This window comes from Raphanus sativus, chromosome 2 (assembly GCF_000801105.2).
Source record: "Raphanus sativus cultivar WK10039 chromosome 2, ASM80110v3, whole genome shotgun sequence".
In the NCBI taxonomy this organism is placed as follows: Eukaryota; Viridiplantae; Streptophyta; class Magnoliopsida; order Brassicales; family Brassicaceae; genus Raphanus; species Raphanus sativus.
Genome location: NC_079512.1, coordinates 4,102,453 through 4,126,634, shown reverse-complemented (window position 1 = coordinate 4,126,634; position 24,182 = coordinate 4,102,453). Strand labels below are relative to the sequence as shown.

Genomic DNA, 24,182 nt, shown 5'->3' with positions numbered 1-24,182 from the left:
AAAATGTTAGATTTAATAGAAATGACATACTTCAGAATTATTTTGTATTTAATTTACTATAATCCCGACCCGCAATTCAAAGTGCTAGATTCTTTTAGTAATTTGTTTTTGTTTATTCAGTTTATATATAGATCATTGTATATATAAAATATTAAGATAAGTTAATTTTTGATACATGTTATATATTAAACAGGAATGAATATTTCTTTCCAACAAATCTTTTTTAAAATCTTTGTAAAATGAATTTTTGAAAAGTAATCATTTTAATTGGCTATTATTATCATTACAATATTTTATATAATTTTATTTTTTGTTTATAAATCAAAACCAAATTAAATTTAAATATCTGATTATATTTTATGACAACTAAAATTTAAATTAATCAATTTTCGAAAATAAATTTTAAAAGGATTCTGAAAAGATTTTTCAAAGATTTTGTTATATTTTTAAATTAATATTTATTTTATCTTAAATAAAAATAATAATATCAAATGATATTATTTAATATGAGATTAATAATAGATAAAATGCAGTGTGACCAAGTCTAATAAATAGTCTATTTTTAAAAAAATCACACATGAATTAGAAGTCATGACTTCTGTTTTAATATAATAGATATTTAAATGTATAATTTTTAATAGGCTAAGGTCCAATACTATTGGACCTGGAAATAAATGTTAATCGTGTGCTTAAGAGACTACATTTTATAAACCAATCTTCCGGAAGGGACTAGTAATAAAAGTTTATGGGGTCAAACTACTCAAACGAATGTAGTCACATTTTGGAGTTTATGTTGGACTGTTCTCAAATAATACCAGTATCTTTTTAATGACGTATGTGTTTCTGATTACGGTGCATTAAATTCCAACATGGTTATAGATAAGCAAAGTACGTACGAAATAGGATATACTCGATTTTAAGGCAATGGGAAGTAGTCGGTCTGGAGATAGCTCTCCATACCTTGCATAGCATCTCGACAGCAATAATTGTTCGAATAGTAGTATTTGTAGATGACTAATCTCGAACGGTAACCATTTCATAGGGCTCAAGACAAATCCTGGCCAATTTACCACGGTTGTAGACCGTGTTTTATGTTGTTGACTAGAGAGGTTGCGAAAACACAAAAATTTACTAACATGTCATTTGCCTAGTGTAGTATTTTCGAATCTGCAGATGCAGAATAGAGAAACCTAGTCGAGACTGCAACTTCGTAAATGCTTACATTATATTCCCCATGGTGCTGAATGAACTGCCAGTTCACGTTCCCATACAATAACACTTGGTACTAAACTAAAAAAAATCTTTTGAGCATGTATGTTATAAGCAGGGGCGGATCTAGGATCAAAATCAATTGGGGGCACACACACAATTTTTCACTATACATATTTTTCATTGGGGGCACTTGGACAAATATCAAGCTAATTATCAAAGAAATTGAAAAAGTAGACGGGGTCACGTGACCCTATAGCCTTCTATGCCAGTCCGCCCCTGGTTATAAGGACCAAGGACAAAACCTTGTTCGAGCTAACGATCCCATACTCAGACAACATCCATCATTCATAGTATCTTATCATCATTCAGCAAGTTTTGAGGTTTAATTTAGTTTTTCAAATAGATTTTTGATCCTTGCAATTTATCAACCGGCTTAACCTTGCAGGGGTATAAGATCAACCGAGATTCCAGTCTCATCAAACCTTTTAACATGAAAAACGACATCAAACCTGAAAACTTGTTGCTTGATCATGAGATATATTATGTATTGTTATAATTTTTGAATCGAAATATTTAGAAGTCATAAACATAGATATGTGAGGAAGGTTGAAAATTGCTGACTTTTGGTGGACAGATCAGTTAAGTGAGAAGAGGAAAACAACGTGTGGAATCTTCGATAACTTAGCAACTGAGGTTGGTTGGATGTATCTAAGGTTCCAAATACTGTTTCCCTCTCTATATCACTTTTGACTGAAAGGTATGCATATCACAATCTCAAAAGAATGACGTTTAGGTTTCTTTTTAAGTAGGCGGCGGAAGAGAAGCAAAAAGAACCACTTCCCTAGACTCGAAGATACCTTTTTTCTTTTGAGCAACAGACTCAAAAGGAAAAAAATTATCTTTGAGTCTTTCTTATTGAAACAAGAGGCAGTACATTGATCGTATTTATACATAAGTGTACATGCCAAATAACAGACTCAAAGATACCAAACCTACTAATATTTCCTTTCAGATCACATCGTCCCATTTTCTTTTCTTGTAAGTGGAGAATCTTTCTTATTGAAACACAAGAGGCAGTACATTGATCGTATTTATACATAAGAGTACATGCCAAGCTTTAGGTTAAAAGTATTTATTGAGCTTTCTATAATTAATGTTGCAGAATATTGAGGCAGTAATGGGAAAGATCAACCGTATCATTGAGTGGATACAATGTATCCTTGACAGTATATACCCAAACTTTCATATGAATCTGACACTCAAGTGATATGAATCGGACGGAGATTACCAAGATAATATTTTCAAAGATGGTTTATTTACCGAGATGATATTTTCGCTAGTGTAGTAACTTATATTCTTAACAGCGAATATTAATAAGAGTTAGATTTGTGTATAATCATGCCTGCTTCAGATTATTTGTGAACATGCGAATTCAAGTGATGAATCGGACAGGGATTACAAAGATTATATTTTCTAAGATGGTTTATTTACTAAGATGATATTTTCGGGAGTGTATTTGAGAACATGAAAAAGGAGTAAAGAGTTGCAACAAAACCAGAGAAGGTAAAAGAGTTCTATCATTAGATAGGCTCATAACTACATAGTGCTAAGAGTTAAAGAAAAAAAAACCTGTGGGTATTAAAACTCAAAACAAACCAACCTTGCAAACGAGAAAAAAAAAACAAGATAACTAGTTTAAGAGGAGTTCCTAAAAGTTTTTTTAAGACTGTCTAATAAAAGCCAGAACAAATGCTTGTCTTGACTAATAATAAAGAGCTGGTTCACTCAGTTGAGGAGGGAGCAAACTGGTCATCAACGGAGGACACAGCTGGTGGATTAGCAGAGAGTCTGAGCGCATCCAAAGCCTCTGACACTTTAGCCTTAAGGGCTTCAGGTGACTCGAGAAGGTGCAAGATCTCCGCTTGATCCATCTGCAGCAACATTCCTGTAACTTTGGCGGTATGAACTGGCTCCTCCTTCTCCACAAGTGGGAAGAGCTGTTCCCCGAGCATCTGTCATCCATTAGTTAAGTTAGCTTTGCACTGAAACAAAATGTTTATGTCTCATGCAAGTTTAGGATGAGGCAATACCTGTGGGTGATTGGCGGGGCTGGCCAGAGCCAAGGCAGAGGAGAGCTTAGAAATGGGGAGGAGTGGTGGCTTCTGAGAAGCATTGTGAGAGATTGCAGATGAATCCAATGGCAAAGAGACAATGCCTTGTGGAGCTGCAGATGATTCCATCCCATTCCTCCTGTTGCCTGCGCCTCCCAAGAATCTCATTCCTGAGCTTGCGTTTTGCTGCATCATCTCCCACTTCAAAATAACGAAAATACCAAACCAAGTTGAAGATTTAAAGATATGCTAAATAGCAATTGATCTGATCAGGGTAAAACATAAAATACCGGTTGTTGTTGCTGGAAGTGCTGCTGGTGCATGTTAGTAGCGCCACGCCTGAACCCAACCCGAGGACCATGCTGGTTATGCCTATGAGGAGGGTATGGCATCACAAAGTTGGCCGGGCCATACCTCGGACGAGGCATGAACTGAAGTTGGTAGCCATATCCCATAGGCTGTGACGGCATCAGACCTTGACCGTTCTGGCCTAGGTACACTTGTTGATGTGGTGGCCCTGCCATTGCCCCTCCTGGTGGGTGATGATGGAACCCAGGCATTGTCATTGGAGTCATTGTCCCATTTGGTCTCATATGAGAGAACTTAGTCTAAATGTAACAAATGAAAACATAAAAAAAAATATGTGTCACAATACAAATCATACTGTTCAGAGAGAGAGATTGAGAGAAGTATAAGAACCTGAAGGTGAGTCCGTCTCTCTTCCTTACGTTGAGCCAGAGCAATGTAAAGAGGTTTCGCTCCTATCATCTTCCCGTTCATTTCATTCATCTGTGTAACCATCATCTCAAATTAAAACCATTAAGATTAGAACAAAAGTGTCAATATGTATAAACATTATGAACTTACAGCTTTTGACGCTTCTTCAGGAGTAGAATACGCAACAAAACCAAACCCTCTACTCAAACCTCCTGAGTTCATCATAACCTAAACACGTTCCCAAACAAAACAATTAACAAGGTCAATAATAATATTAAACTAATAAATCGTTAGAATATGCATGTATTCTAGGGATCAATAACAAAACAATTTAAGTCAACCGATATGATGTAGCATGCTAATGAATCGCTAATAATTTGTATTTTAAGGAAACACCTTGCTCGATGTCACGTTCCCATACTCAGAGAACATCTCCTTGAGCTTCTCATCATCCACACTATCATCAAGATTCTTCACATACAGATTTGTTCCTTGCAACTTCTCCAACCGGCTTATCTTCTCTTGCTCATACTTTCTCTTCAACTCCTCTTGCCTCTCAGACTTCTTCTGCGCCTTCCCAACAAACAACACATTCTCACCAAGACTAATACCATTCATCTTCTCAACCGCAACCACAGCGTCTTCAGATCTCACGAAGTTCACGAACCCAAAACACTTAGAGTTCCCACTCTCATCTTTCATCACAACCGCACTTGAAATATCTCCATACTTCCCAAACGTCTTCTTCAGCTCATCATCATCAGTCTCTTTAGGCAAATTCTTCACGTACACGTTAGTGAAACGCGGAACTGTAACGCTCTCGGACCGAGTCCTGTCCTGACGGCGAACAAAGGGTCCCACAAAGACTTGTTTGTCATTAAGCAACATTCCGTTAAGCTTGTCTATAGCATCCTGAGCGGTTTCCACTTTCTCAAACTGAACAAAGCCGTACCCTTTAGACCTTCCCGATACGTCCAACTCCACCTTGCAAGAGAGTATGGTCCCGAAGGTCGAGAACGTGTCGTAGAGATCTTTGTTATCTATCGATACGTCTAGGTTTTTGATGAAAACATTGCCTTTACCGCTAAGTCTAGTGCTCGGGTCACGGTTCGAGCGCATGATCCTTATAGGTCTGTCTTTGATCGGTGTGTAGTTGAGAATATCCATCGCTCGCATCGCTGTTAACAAAAAAAATCACAACTTATCTAACGAATATGCAATAATTATTTAATCATCATACAATAATAACAATATTTTTTTGAATACCATCATTAGGGTTAGCGAAGTTGACGTAAGCGTATCCAAGAGAGCGATGAGTCAAGTCACGACAAACCCTAACAGTTTGGACAGGAGCCACTTGGTTGAAAACATCTAAGAGATGTGCCTCGTTGACACTTCGGTCCAAATCTCCGACGTAGAGAGACGAGTTAGGGTGCGTTTGTAACGCCTCCGCCACTGTTGCCGCGGCGGCTACCTGAGTCTCAGCAGGGACCGTCTGTTGTTTCGGGACTTGATCAACCATCTCTGCCGTGGGAGCACTTCCAAAAGCAAAAGCCGCCGCCATACCGCTGATATTTAGGGTTTTTTTCGCGTGTGTGTGCAAGACAGCGAGTATTTAAGGGTTTTCTAGGAGATATATCTCTTTTATATATTTATTTATTTTATTTTTTTCGTTTTTTTAGATTAACTCACGAAAGGGAGCAAAGAGAAGAAGGCTGAATGTTTTTTTTGTGTGTATTTATACGTTCGCTAACAAACGAATCGGTTCCTACGGATCTTTTGACGCGTCTCTTCAGATTTAGACCGAGTTTTTCGCGGGACCCTGTGGGCCCATCATGGGCTTTTTTCTTAAACTGAACAAATGATGTGTCTATGTGGATGCCACGCGTCGTTGTTTCGGTTGCTGTTCTTTCTTTTCGTGGCCACTAGAGTCGGTCCGCCCTACGGGCGGGAGGTGATATTTTGGTTTCGTTAGATAGAATATCTAATTTTTGTATAATTTTGATAAATCTATTGTTTTATTTTTGTAAGCATTAACTTCTTTTTTCTTTTTTAATTTTGTAAATACTTATTATGTAGTAGAATACTATTGGTTAGAAGTTTTCCGGCGCTATGCACCAATTTTTTTAATGTTCTTTGAAATGTTAATTTAAATACATGTTTAACTGTTAATATTTTTTATAGCGAGTTTTATAAGTGTAGGATATTTTTCTGAGATTTTTGAAGAATAAAATTTGTAACTGTATTAATTTTACTTCACTCACATATCATTAATATTGAGATTATCAAAAATAAGTAAAATTAAAATATATACATGAAAATATTATATGGGCAAAAGAGAGATAACACGTCACAAAATTATGTTTATATAGAAATACACCTTAATGCTTCAGGAGACATAAATACTCGCATGTACAGTATAACATTTTTAAATTAATACTCTATAAATTAATATACACTAAAGATCTTTATAAAATAATGTAATTTATAGTTTCAAATTGAATTTTTATTTCAATTAGTATCTCGATAAATTAATATTTTATAAATGAATAAAATATTATAGTTTTACTTTAGTCCCAGCATTATTAATTTATCTCGATAAATTAATATTTTTATAAATTAATAAAAAAATTATAGTTTTAGTTTAGTCCTAATATTATTAATTTATAGCAGTTTGAGTATATGTGTTTATCCAATAACTTTTTTTTGTCAATGGTTTATTCTCTCCAAGGTTTTTAAAAACTCAGTGAACTCAAATCCATGAAGCCAGCAAATAAAAAATTGGGTTGAAGTATCTATAAACTCTCGAAATCATTTTGTTTTTCTACTCCAAGTCACCATTTATGTAGCACTTAATCTCTTCTGTCTAAACTTTATTGAACCGTGGTTCACAAGAGTCCCATTTCGTATATATATAAAAATGGCTTAAGACTTCTTTTGGCTTTTTGCAACATTTCTGACTTTTTGTGGCACTGGATTTCTTCTTTGTGAAATTTACTAAATGATGGTTCACAAAAATTGCATTCTTTATATATATAAATGGCGTAACACTTATTGACTTTTCGCTAAGATGATTAATTACAATCATAGCGCGAGACTACCATGATTGAATAGTAAGAGCATAAATTTAAGTGTATTTTTATAGGTCAAGATAAGAAAATACAAATCAATTATATTGCAATCTTAAAAGTCATATCAAGAGTCATACCAACGTTTCCAACGCATAACTGAAAGCATGATACTCTTATGCGTTTCACAATTTGATCAGCACTTCCTGAGTTGCATTGAATTTGTTTTTCAGAATTCCATGGCTGCTTATCCCAGAGCTAAATGTTAAGATGCCTTTCTTTGATTCTGAAGCAAGCCCGAAGAAAAACTTGTAGTAAAGAAGACGACACAGATTAGCAAATAGATATGTAGGGCCAACAAACTTATACAATTTTATAACATAGATTTGTTTCCCCAATCAAAATATACTCTATGATAGTCAATATTACCGTCACCACACATAAATCAACTAAATCCAACTTAACAAATTTATGTACTTCATCTGAAATTAGCAAGCGTTAGTTCATCACTGACACAAATTCCGTGAAGAGAGATGTTTACCAGCTAGAGAAGGAGAGGTTTTTTTCCCATTGCAAATCGTTGAGTATAGTTAAGAGATTGGCGTATCCATTCCTCCCGCACCAACTGCAACACATCCCCCCGAGCTTAAGACGTTGACTGAATCCAATAGCTCATCAGGGATTGGCATATCCATTCCTCCCACGTCAAGGATGACCGACTCTCTTCACAGCCTGCAACACATCCACCACCAAACTAAGTTGTTTGGAAAATTCTACTCAACACAGATTCTAATGATACAAAGTAAACCAAAACCAACACTCACCACAACTTTTCAAATAATTTGGAAGACGAAGTATGATGGCTTCAAAGCTTCAATAATCTCTGTCCAGAAGAGACCATGCTTTTATAACCCATCTACAAATCCAAATAAAATGATTTTGTTAGTATAAAAATAGCATCTATGAACACAATTTTGCGAAATCACGGGATAATTGACATCGTATTTCTGAGATTGATATAGATGCATTTCATTCCACAGGCAAATATTTATATAACCTGTTTAGGTTGAGAAAAGAGATAAGGAATATTGGATGTGAAACTGGTAAAATCCTGGGTTGGAGGAAGGAGATGAATCGACCTAAAGTTCGAGCAGATATCACGACGGCAGAGAATGAAAAGGGTTCAACAACATTAATTAGAAAACGACGCGTTGAATGTCCAGTTTCTATTATTCAATATGCGCTTCACGAAGTTTTATTTAAAAATCTTGTGTAATCAAAAGCCCAAACAAAACTCAAACTTGAATAAATGAAACGATGTGCATTGAGTCAAGGGACACATGTCGCAACAGTATCACGCGAATTTGTGACTTGTCAGCTGACGTGTCAGCTGGAGAGAAACATCTTTTTTTATAGTAATAGATTTTATGCATCCTGACCAAATCACACATAAATTAAAGTTTCCTTTTTCTTTCTGGTTTATTTTCCTTTTTCCTTTTTTTTCTTCTTTAAAAAATCTCCCACCAACCCCGGGTTCGAACTCCATTGACCTCGTTTCCAATCCTAATTACGCTCAATTTTTTTTCTTCGCCGGGAGAAGAAGATGAAGCCGCGCTTCTCCAATTGATTCAACATGGCTTCTTCCTCTTCTTCATCCCAACGACGCTGCGTCTTCGGTACTCTCACTCTCCTCCTTCAAATTTCAATTCCTTCCGATTTTTTAAAATCACCGATCTTCTTTTCAGTTGGGAACATTCCTTACGACGCAACCGAGGAACAGCTCAGAGAGATTTGCGGAGAGGTTGGACCCGTTGTCTCCTTTAGGTCAGTTTTATTATTCACTTTGGACTTAGATTGTGTCTAGGGTTTTTATAAAAGGGAACCACCTTTTCAGATTGGTTACTGATAGAGAAACGGGTAAACCGAAGGGATACGGTTTTTGCGAGTATAAGTGTGAAGAAACTATCACCTAAAGGTGTCTCCTTTAGCCTTCCTGTTGCAACACACACTCACCAAGACTCAACCTTTTACTCGCTTGAATGAAGAAACAAGGTTTATGAAGCAGAGTTCGAGAAACAGAGTAATGAAGAAACAGAGTAAAGAAGAAAGAACAGAGCAAGACTCAGAGATTGTTAACCCAGTTACCCCCGTTAACGAGGGTGTTAGTCTGGGCCGGGAACTGTCTCCCGGAATCCACTAGATCAGAGTTTACAAGTGTATTTGAATCTCAAGGTCTTTGCAGTACCTATCTTGATTCTAACGTAGCTTACAAACTCAAAGAACACTCACAAGTTTACACTTTGAAAAATGCTCTCTTTTCTGCTCACATCTATCTCTCTCAGCTAAGACACATATATATACTCACTCACACTTGACCTAATGCTCTTCGGATGCTCCAGCTGGCCACGCTCCATCGGTACGACCCATTAAAGACGCATAACGTTAACTTCCTGCAGAGAAGCCGACAAAATATGCTTTAACAGACTGAGCCTCAACAGCTAGTCTTGTGGTCCTTCAATCCCAATAAGTCACGTGAGTTGTGCCTCGTCATCAGTTGCTTCCTCTCCACGCCTAACTTGGTTCTGAACTTGTCTTGATCTTCTTTGCTAATTTCTTAACAAATCTCCACCTAGTAAAGATAGATCAACAACACTGAACCTGACGCTTATACCCGAGAGTTTGAGATAGATCCTTAGTATCTAGTTTCTTGGATTCCAGTTCCCGGAGCCTGAGTTCGATTACTCAGTTCTGACCCTCAGCAAGTCCATTGCAGCTTTGAACTTACTGACTGGTACAATCTTCGTAAAGATATCTGCAGGGTTGATCAATGTAGATATCTTCGTCACCTTCAAGAGACCCTTCTCAATGATCTCTCTGATCTTGTGATACTTGGTGTCAACGTGTTTTGTTCTTTCATGGTACACGTTGTTTTTGGATAGAGCAATCGCGCTCTGAGAGTCACAGAAGATCTCCACACACTTCTGTTCATATCCAAAATCCATTAGCAGACCTTTAAGCCACAGAGCTTCCTTTCCTGCATCATTCATCGCCAAGTATTCTGCTTCAGTAGTAGAGAGTGTCACCACTTTCTGTAGCCTTGATCTCCAGCTTATGGTGTTTCCACCAAGAGTAAAAACTACTCCACTGATTGATCTTCTCTTATCACGATCAGCCGCATAGTCTGAGTCACAGTAACCTTTCAGCACGAAATCGGACCCTTTCCTGTAACATAGCTTTATCTTCATAGAGCCTCTGATGTACCGCAAGATCCATTTAACTCCTAACCAATGATCCTTGATAGGGTTTCCCATGAACCTACTGATGATACCCACAGGATATGCCAAATCCGGTCTTGTACAGATCATGGAGTACATCAAGCTTCCAACTGCATTTGCATATGGAACTGTTTTCATGTACTCTTCATCCTTTTGCAGCTGTTCCTTTGTAGCAGAGCGAAACTTCATATGAGCACCCAGAGGTGTTACAACATCTTTGGATTGCTCCATCTTGTAAGTCTCTAGGACTTTCTCCATGTAACCCTCCTGTGACAACCATAGCTTCCCATTCGCTCTATCTCTCCTAATCTCGATCCCAAGAATCTTCTTAGCCGGACCGAGATCCTTCATTTCAAAACTCATACTGAGTTGCTTCTTCAACTCCAGAACTAACTTCTTGTCCTTTGCAGCCACCAACATGTCGTCGACATAGATCAGAAGATAGACTCTCGCTCCATCTTCACACGTCTTGACATACACACAACTGTCTCTGTAACTTCTTACAAAGTTAAGTTCAGTCATGAACCCATCGAACTTCTGATTCCATCTTCTTGGTGCCTGTTTTAAACCGTATAAGGCTTTTCTCAGTAAGCAGACTTGACCTTTCTTGAACTGACCTTCATAACCTTCAGGTATCTCCATGTAGATCTTTTCATCTAACTCTCCGTGTAGGAAAGCTGTTTTTACATCAAGCTGCTCTAGCTCTAGATCTTCCTCAACCACAATAGTAAGAAGGATCCTTATAGATACGTGTCTTACTACTGGTGAGAAGATCTCTGTGTAGTCTATTCCCTCTCTCTGAGCATAACCTTTTGCAACAAGGCGTGATTTGTGTCTTGGTCTTTCAACTCCAGGAATACCACTCTTCTTTTTGTAAACCCATTTGCAACCAATCACGCGTTGTCCCTTCGGTCTGTTAACTACATCCCATGTGTGGTTTGTTTTATGAGATTCCATCTCTTCATCCATACCTTCACTCCAGAACTCCCAGTCTTTATCCTCCCTAGCTTCTTTGTAACTCGTTGGTTCTTTGAAGTCACCATCTACTGTGGTGATCAATGACTCAGCATCAAAACAGTCTTCTTCATCATCAGTGTCTTCACTGTAATAGCCCTCAATATCAAACCTCTTAGTGGCTCTGACTGTTCTGCGTTCTCTGTCTCTGACTAGGTGATAGCTCTCAGGTGAGTCGCTGGTCTCGTCTTCCTGATCATGATCATGTTCTGAGTCGTGATCATAGTCTGCATTCTGTTCATCGTCTCCTTGATCCTCAACATCCTGCTGACCCTGTTCTGCGACTTCAGTATCATTCTGCATATCTCCACCTGAACTGATATCACCTGCTTCTCCGAGATCTATGTCAAATGTAACTCCTGCAGATTCATAGTGTTCTCCTTCCTTTTGTTTCCCCTTCTTAATGACATCTTTATAGACAGCATTTTCTTGGAAGATTACGTTTCTGCTTATCTGACACTTCTTCTCTTCCAGTAACCAAACTTTGTAGCCCTTAACTCCTGGAGGATATCCAAGTAGCACTGCCTTCTTGGCCCTTGGACTGAGTTTCCCATCACTTGTATGAATGAAACAGACACAGCCAAACCTTCTCAAATAGCTGTATACTGGTGCTCTTCCATTCCACTTCTTGTCTGGAATTTCAAACTTGATTGCAGACGATGGTGACTTGTTGATCAGTGTAACTGCAGTCTGTGTAGCTTCTGCCCAAAACTTTCTAGGTAAGCCTGAATCACTTAGCATGCTTCTGACTTTCTCTAGTATAGTGCGGTTCATCCTTTCAGCTACTCCGTTTTGTTGGGGAGTGTAAGCACAAGTCCTGTGTCTTACAATGCCTTTCTCCTTGCAGAAGTTATCAAATCTTGTGTTGCAGAACTCAAGACCGTTGTCGGTTCTTAGAACTTTCACCTTCTTATCCGCTTGGTTTTCAATCATGTTGCACCACTCTACAAAAGTGCTGAATGCTTCATCCTTATGTTTCAAGAAATAGACCCATGTCTTCCTCGTGAAGTCATCTATAAACGAGATGAAGTACTGGCACTTCCCAAGAGAGAATGGAACACTCGGTGCTCCCCACAAGTCTGAGTGGACATAATCAAGCTTATCTTTAGTATCATGAGTTGCAACTGAGAAACTGACCCTTTTTGCCTTCCCATACACGCAGTCTTCACACATATCAAACACTGAAACCTTCTTCCTATCCAGTAGTCGCTTCTTTACCAATAAACTGAGATTTTTCTGGCTCATGTGTCCTAACCTCCGATGCCACAAGATTGTGTCATCAGCCTTCTTCTCAGTAGCGTAGGACTGACCAACTTCAGGTTTTCCTTGTAGCAAATACAGTTTGTCATGTCTCTTTCCCTTTAAGACAATCTTGTTATCTTTATGGATACTCAAGATGCCTTCTTTTGATTCAAAACTGTATCCAAGTTCCTCCATTGTTCCCACTGAGAGCAGATTTCGATCCATCTCTGGAATGTATCTGACTCCAGTTAACAGAAACACTGAACCGTCTTCGTTTTTGATCCTTACAGTTCCTATACCTCTGACCTTTGAAGTTGTTTTGTTCCCCATGCGTACTGACCCTCCACTGACGTCCCTTAGTGTTTCAAACCACTCCTTCTTGTACGTCATATGATAACTGCAGCCTGTGTCCAATACCCATTCATTCTCGAGATTTATATCCGTTGAATAAAGAGCTTCCAGAACATATAAACCTGCAGCTTCGTTCTTGTTATCTTTTACCATTGCAGCCTCTCCTCTGTTGCTGCTCCCTTGGTGTTTTGGTTTGTTTTGAGACTTGCCTTTGTTTGGGCAAGACCCCTTGAAGTGTCCTTCTTCACCACACGACCAGCACACCTTTCTTCCTCGTGACTTTGAACGTGACTTGGACCTTGAGTTCCTGTCTCGATTGTCTGACCTCCCACGCTGTTCCCCTTTCTCTCTAGCATATAAACTTTCTGCTTCACCTTTAGACCCCTTTGAGTTTGAACCATTTTCAAGCTCCTTTGCGTATATTGCAGCAACAACTTCATCCAGAGTGAGAGTTGTTCTTCCTGTGCCGTATCTCAGCGTGTCTCTCAGTTGGTCAAACTGTCTTGGTAGAGACATGAGTAGCAATATAGCTTGGTCTTCATCGGGTACTTGAACATCAATGTTCTCTAGATCTGTTATAAGATGTAGAAACTCATCGATGTTGCTCTCAATGGACAGACTGTCAGACATCTTGAACCCATAGAGCTTCTGCTTAAGATAGAAACGATTTGGGAGGGCTTTGGCGAGGTACAGCATGTCTAACGCCTTAAGCATCCCTGCAGCGGTTTCTTCTTTTCGTATCTTCCTCAGAACTCTGTTTGTGACGCTCAGGATGATGGTACTTCTGGCCTTTTTAATTTTCTCAGCTAAAGCTTCTTCCTTTTCTTCAGCTACCTTCTTCTCTTCCGGTGTTTCATCCGGATCTCGAACCTTCTCCTTGACTTTATCAGACTCTTCTAAAGCTTTGCTCAGCCCTTGAAGATCCATCTGTGCCAAGAGTTTGTCTTTCCATAACATGTAATCTCCATGGCCATCGAACTTCTCGATCTCGATTCTTGGTGACGACATGATCTCGTACAGAGACCAAAGCTCAGAACCTGAGCTCTGATACCAATATGTGAAGAAACTATCACCTAAAGGTGTCTCCTTTAGCCTTCCTGTTGCAACACACACTCACCAAGACTCAACCTTTTACTCGCTTGAATGAAGAAACAAGGTTTATGAAGCAGAGTTCGAGAAACAGAGTAATGAAGAAACAGAGTAAAGAAGAAAGAACAGAGCAAGACTCAGAGATTGTTAACCCAGTTACACCCGTTAACGAGGGTGTTAGTCTGGGCCGGGAACTGTCTCCCGGAATCCACTAGATCAGAGTTTACAAGTGTATTTGAATCTCAAGGTCTTTGCAGTACCTATCTTGATTCTAACGTAGCTTACAAACTCAAAGAACACTCACAAGTTTACACTTTGAAAAATGCTCTCTTTTCTGCTCACATCTATCTCTCTCAGCTAAGACACATATATATACTCACTCACACTTGACCTAATGCTCTTCGGATGCTCCAGCTGGCCACGCTCCATCCGTACGACCCATTAAAGACGCATAACGTTAACTTCCTGCAGAGAAGCCGACAAAATATGCTTTAACAGACTGAGCCTCAACAGCTAGTCTTGTGGTCCTTCAATCCCAATAAGTCACGTGAGTTGTGCCTCGTCATCAGTTGCTTCCTCTCCACGCCTAACTTGGTTCTGAACTTGTCTTGATCTTCTTTGCTAATTTCTTAACAATAAGGACGAGGAGACAGCGTTGAGTGCTCGTCGTAATCTCCAGAGTTACGACATCAATGGGCGTCAGTTGAGAGTTGATTTCGCTGAGAATGATAAAGGAACCGACAAACCCCGAGATCAGGTTCTACTCCTCTCTTAGATGTCTGAAAATGTTCAAGCTTTTATAATATATGCAAGTTATAACCAAAGGTGGTCACTTTTGGTTTAGGGTCAAGGAGGAACCGGTTTGCCTCCTCCTGCTGCTGCTGCTGCTGCTGCTGCTGCTACTGGTATGTTTTTGTCACTGTTCTAAAAATCTGTCTATTCCCCAAACCGGACCTAAAAGAAATGGTATAACTACTTTTAAAATAATTGGTATAGGAAATGTTTATTGTAGGGTTCTTAGGATGAAGTTCTTAATTTTTCTTAGTTAAAGTTAAGAGACGATTCTTATATTACGTTAAGAACCCATCCTAAGAACTCTGGGGTAACCATGGCCTTAGGCGCCGGTCTAGTCAATAATCCTCATCTAAAAGCCTAACGCCTAGTGATCTTTTTGAATATTGGTTTTTGTTTTAGTTTCTGAAACTTTATTGACCACTATTTTTTTTGGAAGAAGTGACACTTATTGATGTTGTTTTGGTGATAGATTCTCAGAAGCAGACTGGAGGGGCTGTGGATTCGAGTATGCACCAGCCGGTTGGTCTCAACCTTGCGATGCAAGCTGCGTCTGTTATGGCGGGTGCGCTAGGTGGTCCACAGGTTGGTTCGCAAAGTACACTGCAGGTTACAGCTAGTGATCCCCTGACTCTTCATCTTGCCAAGATGTCTAGAACTCAGCTCTCTGATATTATATCGTCCATTAAGGTGTGAAATATCAAACCTGGCTTGTCTCCGTAGTTATTGTCTGTCTTTGATCGCATACGAGTGGTGTGACTGTGTTTTTTCTCTATGGTCAGTTGATGGCTACGCAGGATAAGGAAGAAGCTCGACAGTTGTTGGTTTCAAGACCTCAGTTGCTAAAATCTGTCTTTCTGGTAATTACTTGCCCATCTCCTGTCTCTCGTGCACTCTTTCCAATGCTATTATAAGTTAGTTAGTGGCCTTCATGGAAACTAGGAGGGAACAATTCGTTTAGTTTCTTTGTAGAAAGTGTGGCTCGTGACAGATGTATATATTAGACAGATGTATATATTAGACAACTAGCTGAGTGTATGTATCTCACATGGCGTTTTACTGTTTATGATTCTCACACCATCTTTTAACCTTCTCTACTGTTGCAGGCACAGATAATGCTTGGGATTGTGAGTCCACAAGTCGTAAGTCTCCATCTCGCTGAATAGTTTTCGTGCGTCTTCCTTCTCTATCTATCTGCTATAAGAGGGCTCTTGAATTGTGCAGTTACAGACGCCAAACATTGTTCAGGCCCCAAACCATATGACAGGGTCTTCAATTCAAGACACGCATCTATCTGGTAGTCAAAACCTTTTACCACCACTGGCACAAAGGCCGCTACAGCTAAATCGCCCCCCACATAGTCAGTTTCCCGTTCAACAGTCTTCTAAACAACCTTCTAGTCAGATTCCACAACCAGGCCCTTCTTCTGTTGTGAATCCTCCTCCTAGATCCCAAGTTAAAGGTCTTAGTGAAACCGCCGCTCCATTCCAACGCCAAAAACAAGTGGTTCAGGCTTCAGTTCCTAATAATGCTATCCAACCATCTCAAGGTGGGCAGATGGTATCACTAAACTATGGCAAAAGAATAAACAATGAGGGACCTCATGAATCAATAGATAGACCATCAAAGATGATGAGAGTGGACGAGAGGAGAACCACCACTCCATTTCATACAGGCCATGCGTCTAACTCAATGGTTCCAAGTCCATTACAACTACAAGAGAAAGCGCCTCAGGTACAAACCAATTCCACATAATTTGGAAGCTTAATTTGGAAGCATAACTCAATCTTTTTCTCTAGGCACTTCTGTCCTCGGATGTTCAGTCAACATTGCTTCAACAAGTAATGAACCTTACGCCGGAACAGCTGAGGATGCTGACGCCAGAACAACAGCAAGAGGTCCTGAAGCTGCAGCAAGCTCTCAAACAACAAGACGGCATGATGCAGCCTTCATAGCATTGAGGTTGTAAGTCTAATACGCCATGGGAATCTCATGTCTTGAAAGAGCTGCGTTGGTCGGTTCATTTGATTGAAACTTGCAGATGAAAAGGTTCTTCGCAGACACAATGTACCTTAGTCTTAGGAGGAAGAAGGATCTCTCTCTCTCTCACACCTGAAATTGGAGAGTGGTTGTATTATTAGTGTAAGTATTTATTTGTCTTATAGAAGAACACTATACAGCCATCAAAATATAAAAGGAAAAAGAAAGTTATACGTGCAGACAACTGTGATCATCTCTTTCCTTCTTGTTATACCGTCTTTTGTTTTCTCCTCAAGTCAAACTCTCCCCCTTTCGTTTTAATCCTGTGGACACTACTAGTTTGGTCATTGGTTAAGATTTTCAGTACTTGGTTAATTAAACATTTTATTCTTCAATAAATAAGAATTGTGACTAAGCTTACAAATATGCAAATGAGGTTTACATAAAACACTACAGTTCTGCGGTTGAATAATAAATCACATGTATAGTGTCGCGTTAGTTCTAAACTTGTACGTGTTCTTAGTCTTGCTTGTCTGGCCATTTAGTTCCGGATCTTGATGTGCTCAAGAATTTGCAGTAGTTGTAAGTCCAACTTATGAAAACTGCACTCTAATTGTAATCTGAAACTTCTGAAGAAGTTTCTCACTTTCTTAGACAGGGAGCTTAACAGTAACATCATAACTGGCCTCATTCCTAGTAATTCCTGGTCTCATTCCTGAATCAAAGCTGAGGTTTCTGCGAGTATTTTTGCTCGATTACTGTCTTGTTTTATTTTTGTACTACGGTTTGGTCATAATCTAATGATGTTGTGTTCTAATGTAAGAACAAGAATGTTATTCTGTCACACTACTCAACTCCAACAACATTTTTAAACCAATAAAAAAAAGTTAAGCCTTAGAATTAGGGATTAGATGGCCACAACTGTTAATTACAGTCTAAAAAGTTTTCACTGAACTCACCCAACCACACTCACATTCAACCGACCAAAACACTAAAAGTTAAACCACAAACACAACTAATGTTTCTTCGGCCGTCCTCTCTTCTTGGTCGGCTTCTGAACATCCTCTTTCTCCCCTCCTTGTCCACCACTCACTGACGATTCAACCACTCTACTTGACGAACCCACCTCCGCATTTCCCCTCTCTCTTAACCTCCCTCCAGACCACTCCTCATTTCTACTCGGAGAAGAGATCGCCACTATCATGCCACTACTCGCGTCTCCACAGGCTAACTCCTGATCCTTCAACAACAAGTCACCGTCATCATCAACCTCAGCAACCTCAACCTCAGCAACCTCAACCTCAGCAACATGTTTGTCCTTCCTGACCTCCTCCTGGTTTGGAAACGAAGCAATCAATTTCAGAGCGGCCTTAGCGGCGGCAACAGCTTTAGCAGCAGCGTAAGCTTTGGCATTTGCATTAGCTCTTGCCGCCTTTGCAGCTGCAGCTGCGGCCGTGGCGGCCGCAGCGGCAGACCTTGACGCCTCTGCAATCTCTTGAGGGGGTTTTTCGAACTGCGAGGCTAACAGCTTGTTGAGATGGTAGTAGACAACTGCATTGTTGGTCTCGTTGCGGAGCATACTGCCATTGACATTCACGGAGGGTTCCATTAATCTTTAAAACCTAATCAAGAAAATTATGCAAAACCCTATTTCATCAATCAGATCTTTACTCGAAGGAGAATTCACGCAGAAGAGAGAAGGAGATAGATGTTATTAAATTAATAGAGTGATACATTTTCTTAAAAAAAGTCAATGGAGTTGGATATAGAGTTACCTTGGAAGAATGCGTCTGCGGAGTGGAGGAGCAGAGGAGGGAGGTGGTGTGATAAGTGATAATAAGAGAAGACTGCCACAATTAGGGTTTTTGATGATTAGAGTTGTCAAATGGTTTGTCCGGGTTTAATTGGACTTGTTTATACGCGTTTTATTTTTATGGACTATATTTGGTTAGTTCGTAATGGGTAAAAATCCAAAAATAATGTTCTACTAGATTTTGATCCGCGCTTCGAAAGCGCGGATATTATTTTTCACTTTTATGAAATATATTATTTGTTTGTAATTATTGAATTTATTTATTTTAATAAAATTTTCTTTATAATAATTTCGACACATAGAGTGTCTCTAATAAACTATATATTTCTCTAGTTTTGTTTTATTCGCTCTTCAATCAACATATTTATTTGGCTTGTTGTTAAAATAAATGATTATAGACTTTGATCTCTGCACCTCCGCGGATGTATATTTTTAAAAATATGATGATATTTGTTTTTCATGTAATTATAAGGGTTTGGCAAAATGAATCCGAGGAACAGAACTGATACCAATCAGTAGATATACTACCAAACCTGAACATAAATTGATTAAATATTCGAATTATTCAAAATTGTTAGTTAGAGAACCGAATCGGATCCGAACCGAAGTATTTGTGTACCTGAATTTATCTAAAAATAAATTTATATATTTATATATTAATTATTTTATATTTAACGTATATAAAACATCAAGAATGATACCTTTAAATTGGTTTAAAATACTTAAAAATATATATAGATAGTCAAAAACAAATATCTGAAATAGTTAAAGTATATTCAAATCACCAAAAATACTTAAAATAATTATTGATTTCGTATCCAAATTTTTAAATCAAACCAACTGATATGTTAAGCTTAGGTATTCTGACATATGTTACTTAAATTTATAGGTAATATATTACTTTATTTATAGATTTTGAGAAATTTTAAATATATAGTGATTTAAAACTTTAAAAATAATTTAAATATGTTATCCAAACCCAAACCAAACCCGTAAAGCCGAATCAAACTCAAACAAAAATTTAGAAACATCCTAATAGGACTGGAATCTTTGACCTCGAAAACTCGAAACGCAAACTGATCAGAACCAAACCCGTATGGATGTCTGAAAACCCATCCTTAGTCATTATTATATATCGTATAATTTCATCATATAATTAATCGTATTTTATATGTACCATCATATAACTAATCATATAATTAATAGTATTTAATATGTATCATCATATAAATAATTACATATATTATATTTTAAAAATTTAATATGAAATATAAAAACCATAATTTGAGTTGGTATTTCAAATTGGGCTTTGTATTGTATTTTTCTTATATATATTGACAATATTCTTTTATAATGGACTTAATAACTTAAGCCCATTACTTTTTCTATTTAATACTACTATCTTTGTTTCCAAACAATTTTTTTTTAAAAGACTACAATCTATGTTTCCAAACACACCAATTTTTTTTAATACTCTTATCCAAGTATCCAAACACACCAAATTTGTACTTCAGCTTTAATAAGATAGATGAGATAGATCGGTCATTTAATAATCTAAATCATTTTCAAATGGTTTGATAATTAGAGCTCTCAAATGGTTTGTCCGCGTTCAATTGGGCTTGTTTATGTGCGTTTTTATTTTTGTGGACTATATTTGGTTACTCCGTAATGGGTAAAGATCCAAAATAACATTTTATGAAATAGATCGGCTATTTAACAATCTGAATTATCTTTAAATGGTTTGATAACTAGAGTTGTTAAATGGTTTGTCCGCGTTTAACTGGGATGTCTATACGCGTTTCATTTTGTGGTCTATATTTGGTTAGTCTGTAAAGGGTAAGAATCAAAGTAATGTTCTATGAAATAAATCGGTCATTTAACAATCTAAATTATCTTCAAATGGTTTGATAACTAGAGCTGTCAAATGGTTTGTCCATGTTCAAATGGGCTTGTCTATATCCGTTTTATTGTTATGGTATGTATTTGGTTAGTCTGTAATGTATAAAGATCCAAAATAATGTTCTATTAAATAGATCGGCCAATTAAACAATCTAAATTATCTTCAAATAGTTTGATAATTAGAGCTATCAAATCGTTTGTCCGCGTTCAATTAAGCTTACCAATACATATTTTCTTTTTATAAACTGAATTGTTTAATCCGTAATGAGTAATGATCCAAAAAATAAAGATCTATTTCTGCAAATTAACAGCCCAATGTAACTTCCACTTTGATTGATTGTATATTTTTAAATAGATTTTCAATTTTATTTTTAATTTAGTTTTAAATATTTTGGTTATTAGAGTAGTTTTAGGTTTTTAAACAGAAATTTGTCTAGTTTTTGGATTCATAGTTTTTTTATTTATAGTTAGAAATAATTTTCTTTTAACATTTAGTTTAAATATTTCCTTTTTAAATAATACTAAAAAAATTATGAAATAGAATAGCAATAAAACCTAGAAAAACATATTTTATATAATTTAGACGTGAGATAAAATAATTTGTATATGTTTATATCATAATTATAGAACCTCATTAACTATTACAAATAATTTAAAAATGTTAAAATGCATGAAATGTGTGTGTGTTTCTCTATGTATAAATATGAGAACTTTCTTTTATGTAAAATGATATTTTTAAAGGTTTGGTTAATAGTCACACTTTCCAAAAAAATAAAAGAAAATAGTCAAAATATGCAAATGGAAATTTACTCAAAACTTAACAAATGGGCTCAATGATTAATAGCATCTCCAATGTATTACTTCATTTTCTACTCTAAAATTGAGTAACTCCAAAATAGAGTTGAGTTTTACTCTAATGTATTATTCCATTTTCTACTCTAAAATAGAACATTTCTAATATATTATATTTTATATTTATTTTTAAAATTAATAATATCACTTTTTATTTATACTATTTGAAAAACAATTACTTTTCTGTTTGTAACATTTCTATTAAATACAATATTAACCACAATTAAATTTTATTATATAAATAAAATTACTCGACATGGTTAAGCAATTATCTTTGTTGTAAATTTTATTTTATCTTATTTCTTTGGTATGGTGTTTATCTTTTATTTTTTATATGTATAATCTTTATGTTTGTACTCCCTCTGTTTCATATTAAGTGTCATTTTAGGTCATTTTTCTTGTTTCATAAAGAATGTATTGCAATTTATACAACCTTTCAGCTCAAAATTAATTAATTGCAAAATGCATTGATCTTATAAATAATTCTATTTATCTAAAATACTATTGGTTAAATATGTGACATTAATAAAAATATAAATGAATTTTAATGACTTTCTTAATATGTGTGAAAAGTATACGAGTGACACTCTTTGTGAAACGGAGGGAGTATTATATATTTTTTTGTATAAAATAGTTTATTAGATAACTATTTATATAATTAAGAAATGTTAACAGTAAATTTTATAAGATATATAGTCAAATAATATTAATATACTTATTTATAATAATATTTTATTAAAAATGAAAATATTTAAATGTGGAGAACCACTTTATAAATAAAATATTTCAATTTTATTATGGAGTAAATAGTTGATTTAATCTATATTTGAAGTAATCATGTTTATTATTCCATTTTGGAATGGGTTTTGGAGTGCTGTTGAGAGAATTTTAGTGAAAAATAGAGTTTGGAGTTGGTTTAATCTGTAATGAGTTAGTCAATAACCATCCGAAAAAATAAAGCTCGAGATTGAAATGGATATGTTCATTAACGACCCAATTTAACTTTGGCCTTCGTTATTTCCAATTTTGCATATCTTTAAATATATTCTGAATTATTTTGAAGGATTGTATTAGTTAATCTTAATCGGTAACAGATAATAGGTGAACCAAAAAATCAAACTGAATAGAAATAGATCTGCACTTTAACACTTCAAATAATCTTCAAACGGTTTTTGATGATTAAGAATGTCAAATAGTTTGTCTGCGTTTAACTGAATTTATACATACACGTTTTATTTTATGGGCTAAATTGAATAGTTTTTATATGTCCATTAACAACCTAATTTAGGTCCGGCCTTGATTGTTTACATATCTTTGAATAAATTTTGAATTTTGGTTTCAATTTTAGGTTTTGATTTTTTAGTTTTCTGAGTAGTAATTTTGGTTTCAATTTTAGGTTTTGATTTTTTAGTTTTCTGAGTAGTTTAAAACTTGAATAGAAGTTTGTCTATATTTATAAGTTTTTATCTATACTTAGAAATAAGAGTCAATTTGCTGTATATACATCATGTGAGCCAATATTAGCTAAATACCCTCACGCGCCTAAAACCTCATTTCTCTGTAGTATTTTTGTTGTAATCTTCCCATAATGCCCTTTCCTCTACGATTTCATCAGATTTGGCCTCATAGATTATAGCTTTCTATTCATTTCGTAGGTTTGCCAGCACATTGATTTTAAACAATATAATTTATATTTTTAATAGTGTTTTCTTTTTTTCTTTAACCTATTTTCATTATCATCAATGGTTACCATCTCTTTTTTTTGCCTCCTCAATTCTTCATCAACAATCAACATATTTTTAATTGTTCTTCTCTCTCTTTACTTATTGATAATTTTTCTTTAGTGACCATTTTCTTATTTAGGAACCACAAAATTATTAGGAGAATCATTTGTTCTCGTAGTTAGATGGTGAGAGTGAATCTCTGGGATGCTAGAAGGTGGCAGCGAGAGTTTGAGTCTAAGCAGGTTTGCTTCTGATCTTTATTTAATTACTTATTTGGTAAAATATTATTTACAGAATTTTTTCTGTGTTATTTCAGATGGTGAGAGCGAATCTTGAGATTCAAAAGAAGAGGAACACATAAGTAAAGACAATCGTGACGGTTACATAGCATATATTCTAATATATCTTAGAAGATACATGTAATTTTAACAGATAACATTATTCTTATAATGTATATGTTAACAAAGTAAACTTCAAGATATATTAATTTCAATGGTGTAATGGTATTTAAAAGGGTTATTAACGAATAATAAATATCTTAGAGGATATACATAATTGTTTCGGCTAACTAATAGTGTATAACATATATCTTAGAAGATACAAGTAATGTTAGCAGATAACAATATTCTTATAATATATATGTTAACAAAGTAAACTGCAAGATAGATTGATTTCGATGGTGTATTGGTATTTAAAAGGGTTATTAACGAATAATAAATATCTTAGAGGATACACATAATTGTTTCGGCTAACTAATAATGTATAACATATATCTTAGAAGATACAAGCAATGTTAGCAGATAACAACATTCTTGTAATGTATACATTAACAAAGTAAAATGCAATATAGATTAATTTCAATGGTGTAATAGGTATTTAAAAAGGTTATTAACGAATAATAAATATCTTAGACGATACACATAATGTTCTCAGTTAACTAATTATGTACCACATATATATTTTTTTCTTTCTTGGTCAAAATGTACCACATATATCTTAGTCGTGAAATGTTAGTGGATAACTATATTGGTGTCGACGGATAT

General features: G+C 36.2%; 3 protein-coding genes across 5 annotated transcripts; 1 reads left to right on the top strand and 2 right to left on the bottom strand.

Annotated features, from left to right (window-relative positions):
* Positions 1-2,772: 2,772 nt before the first annotated feature.
* LOC108840145 (polyadenylate-binding protein 5) lies at positions 2,773-5,679 on the bottom strand. Its single transcript, XM_018612971.2, has 7 exons — positions 5,307-5,679; positions 4,437-5,218; positions 4,191-4,268; positions 4,023-4,112; positions 3,614-3,931; positions 3,303-3,524; positions 2,773-3,224 (listed from the first exon to the last, which is right to left on the bottom strand). Exons 1-7 carry the CDS (start codon positions 5,602-5,604, stop codon positions 2,994-2,996), a joined length of 2,019 nt encoding a protein of 672 aa, XP_018468473.2. The 5' UTR covers positions 5,605-5,679; the 3' UTR covers positions 2,773-2,993.
* Positions 5,680-14,177: 8,498 nt separating this feature from the next.
* Positions 14,178-17,277, top strand: LOC108836441 (cleavage stimulating factor 64). The gene is made up of 8 exons (XM_057003998.1): positions 14,178-14,255; positions 14,720-14,836; positions 14,924-14,984; positions 15,314-15,561; positions 15,654-15,731; positions 15,978-16,013; positions 16,096-16,605; positions 16,671-17,277. Exons 1-8 carry the CDS (start codon positions 14,178-14,180, stop codon positions 16,824-16,826), a joined length of 1,284 nt encoding a protein of 427 aa, XP_056859978.1. The 3' UTR covers positions 16,827-17,277.
* Positions 17,278-17,732: 455 nt separating this feature from the next.
* Positions 17,733-18,774, bottom strand: LOC130508744 (uncharacterized). Of its 3 annotated transcripts, none has more exons than XM_057004401.1 (2): positions 18,627-18,774; positions 17,733-18,473 (listed from the first exon to the last, which is right to left on the bottom strand). In XM_057004401.1, the coding sequence occupies exon 2, from the start codon at positions 18,458-18,460 to the stop codon at positions 17,867-17,869; it is 594 nt and encodes a 197-aa protein (XP_056860381.1). In that variant the 5' UTR covers positions 18,461-18,473; positions 18,627-18,774; the 3' UTR covers positions 17,733-17,866. The 3 variants fall into 3 exon arrangements, with proteins under 3 accessions (XP_056860381.1, XP_056860383.1, XP_056860382.1); XM_057004403.1 differs by having other exon boundaries at positions 17,733-18,431; positions 18,627-18,766; XM_057004402.1 differs by having other exon boundaries at positions 17,733-18,498; positions 18,627-18,733.
* Positions 18,775-24,182: the final 5,408 nt, after the last annotated feature.

Coding starts and splice junctions, on each gene's coding strand:
- LOC108840145 (XM_018612971.2), bottom strand. CDS start 5,604: ATGGCGGCGGCTTTTGCTTTTGGAAGTGCTCCCACGGCAGAGATGGTT. Junction 5,219..5,306: donor CTTCGCTAACCCTAATGATG/GTATTCAAAAAA, acceptor TTTTGTTAACAG/CGATGCGAGCGATGGATATT. Junction 3,225..3,302: donor GCCCCGCCAATCACCCACAG/GTATTGCCTCAT, acceptor AATGGATGACAG/ATGCTCGGGGAACAGCTCTT.
- LOC108836441 (XM_057003998.1), top strand. CDS start 14,178: ATGAAGAAACAGAGTAAAGAAGAAAGAACAGAGCAAGACTCAGAGATT. Junction 15,732..15,977: donor TGCTAAAATCTGTCTTTCTG/GTAATTACTTGC, acceptor CTACTGTTGCAG/GCACAGATAATGCTTGGGAT. Junction 16,606..16,670: donor TACAAGAGAAAGCGCCTCAG/GTACAAACCAAT, acceptor CTTTTTCTCTAG/GCACTTCTGTCCTCGGATGT.
- LOC130508744 (XM_057004401.1), bottom strand. CDS start 18,460: ATGGAACCCTCCGTGAATGTCAATGGCAGTATGCTCCGCAACGAGACC.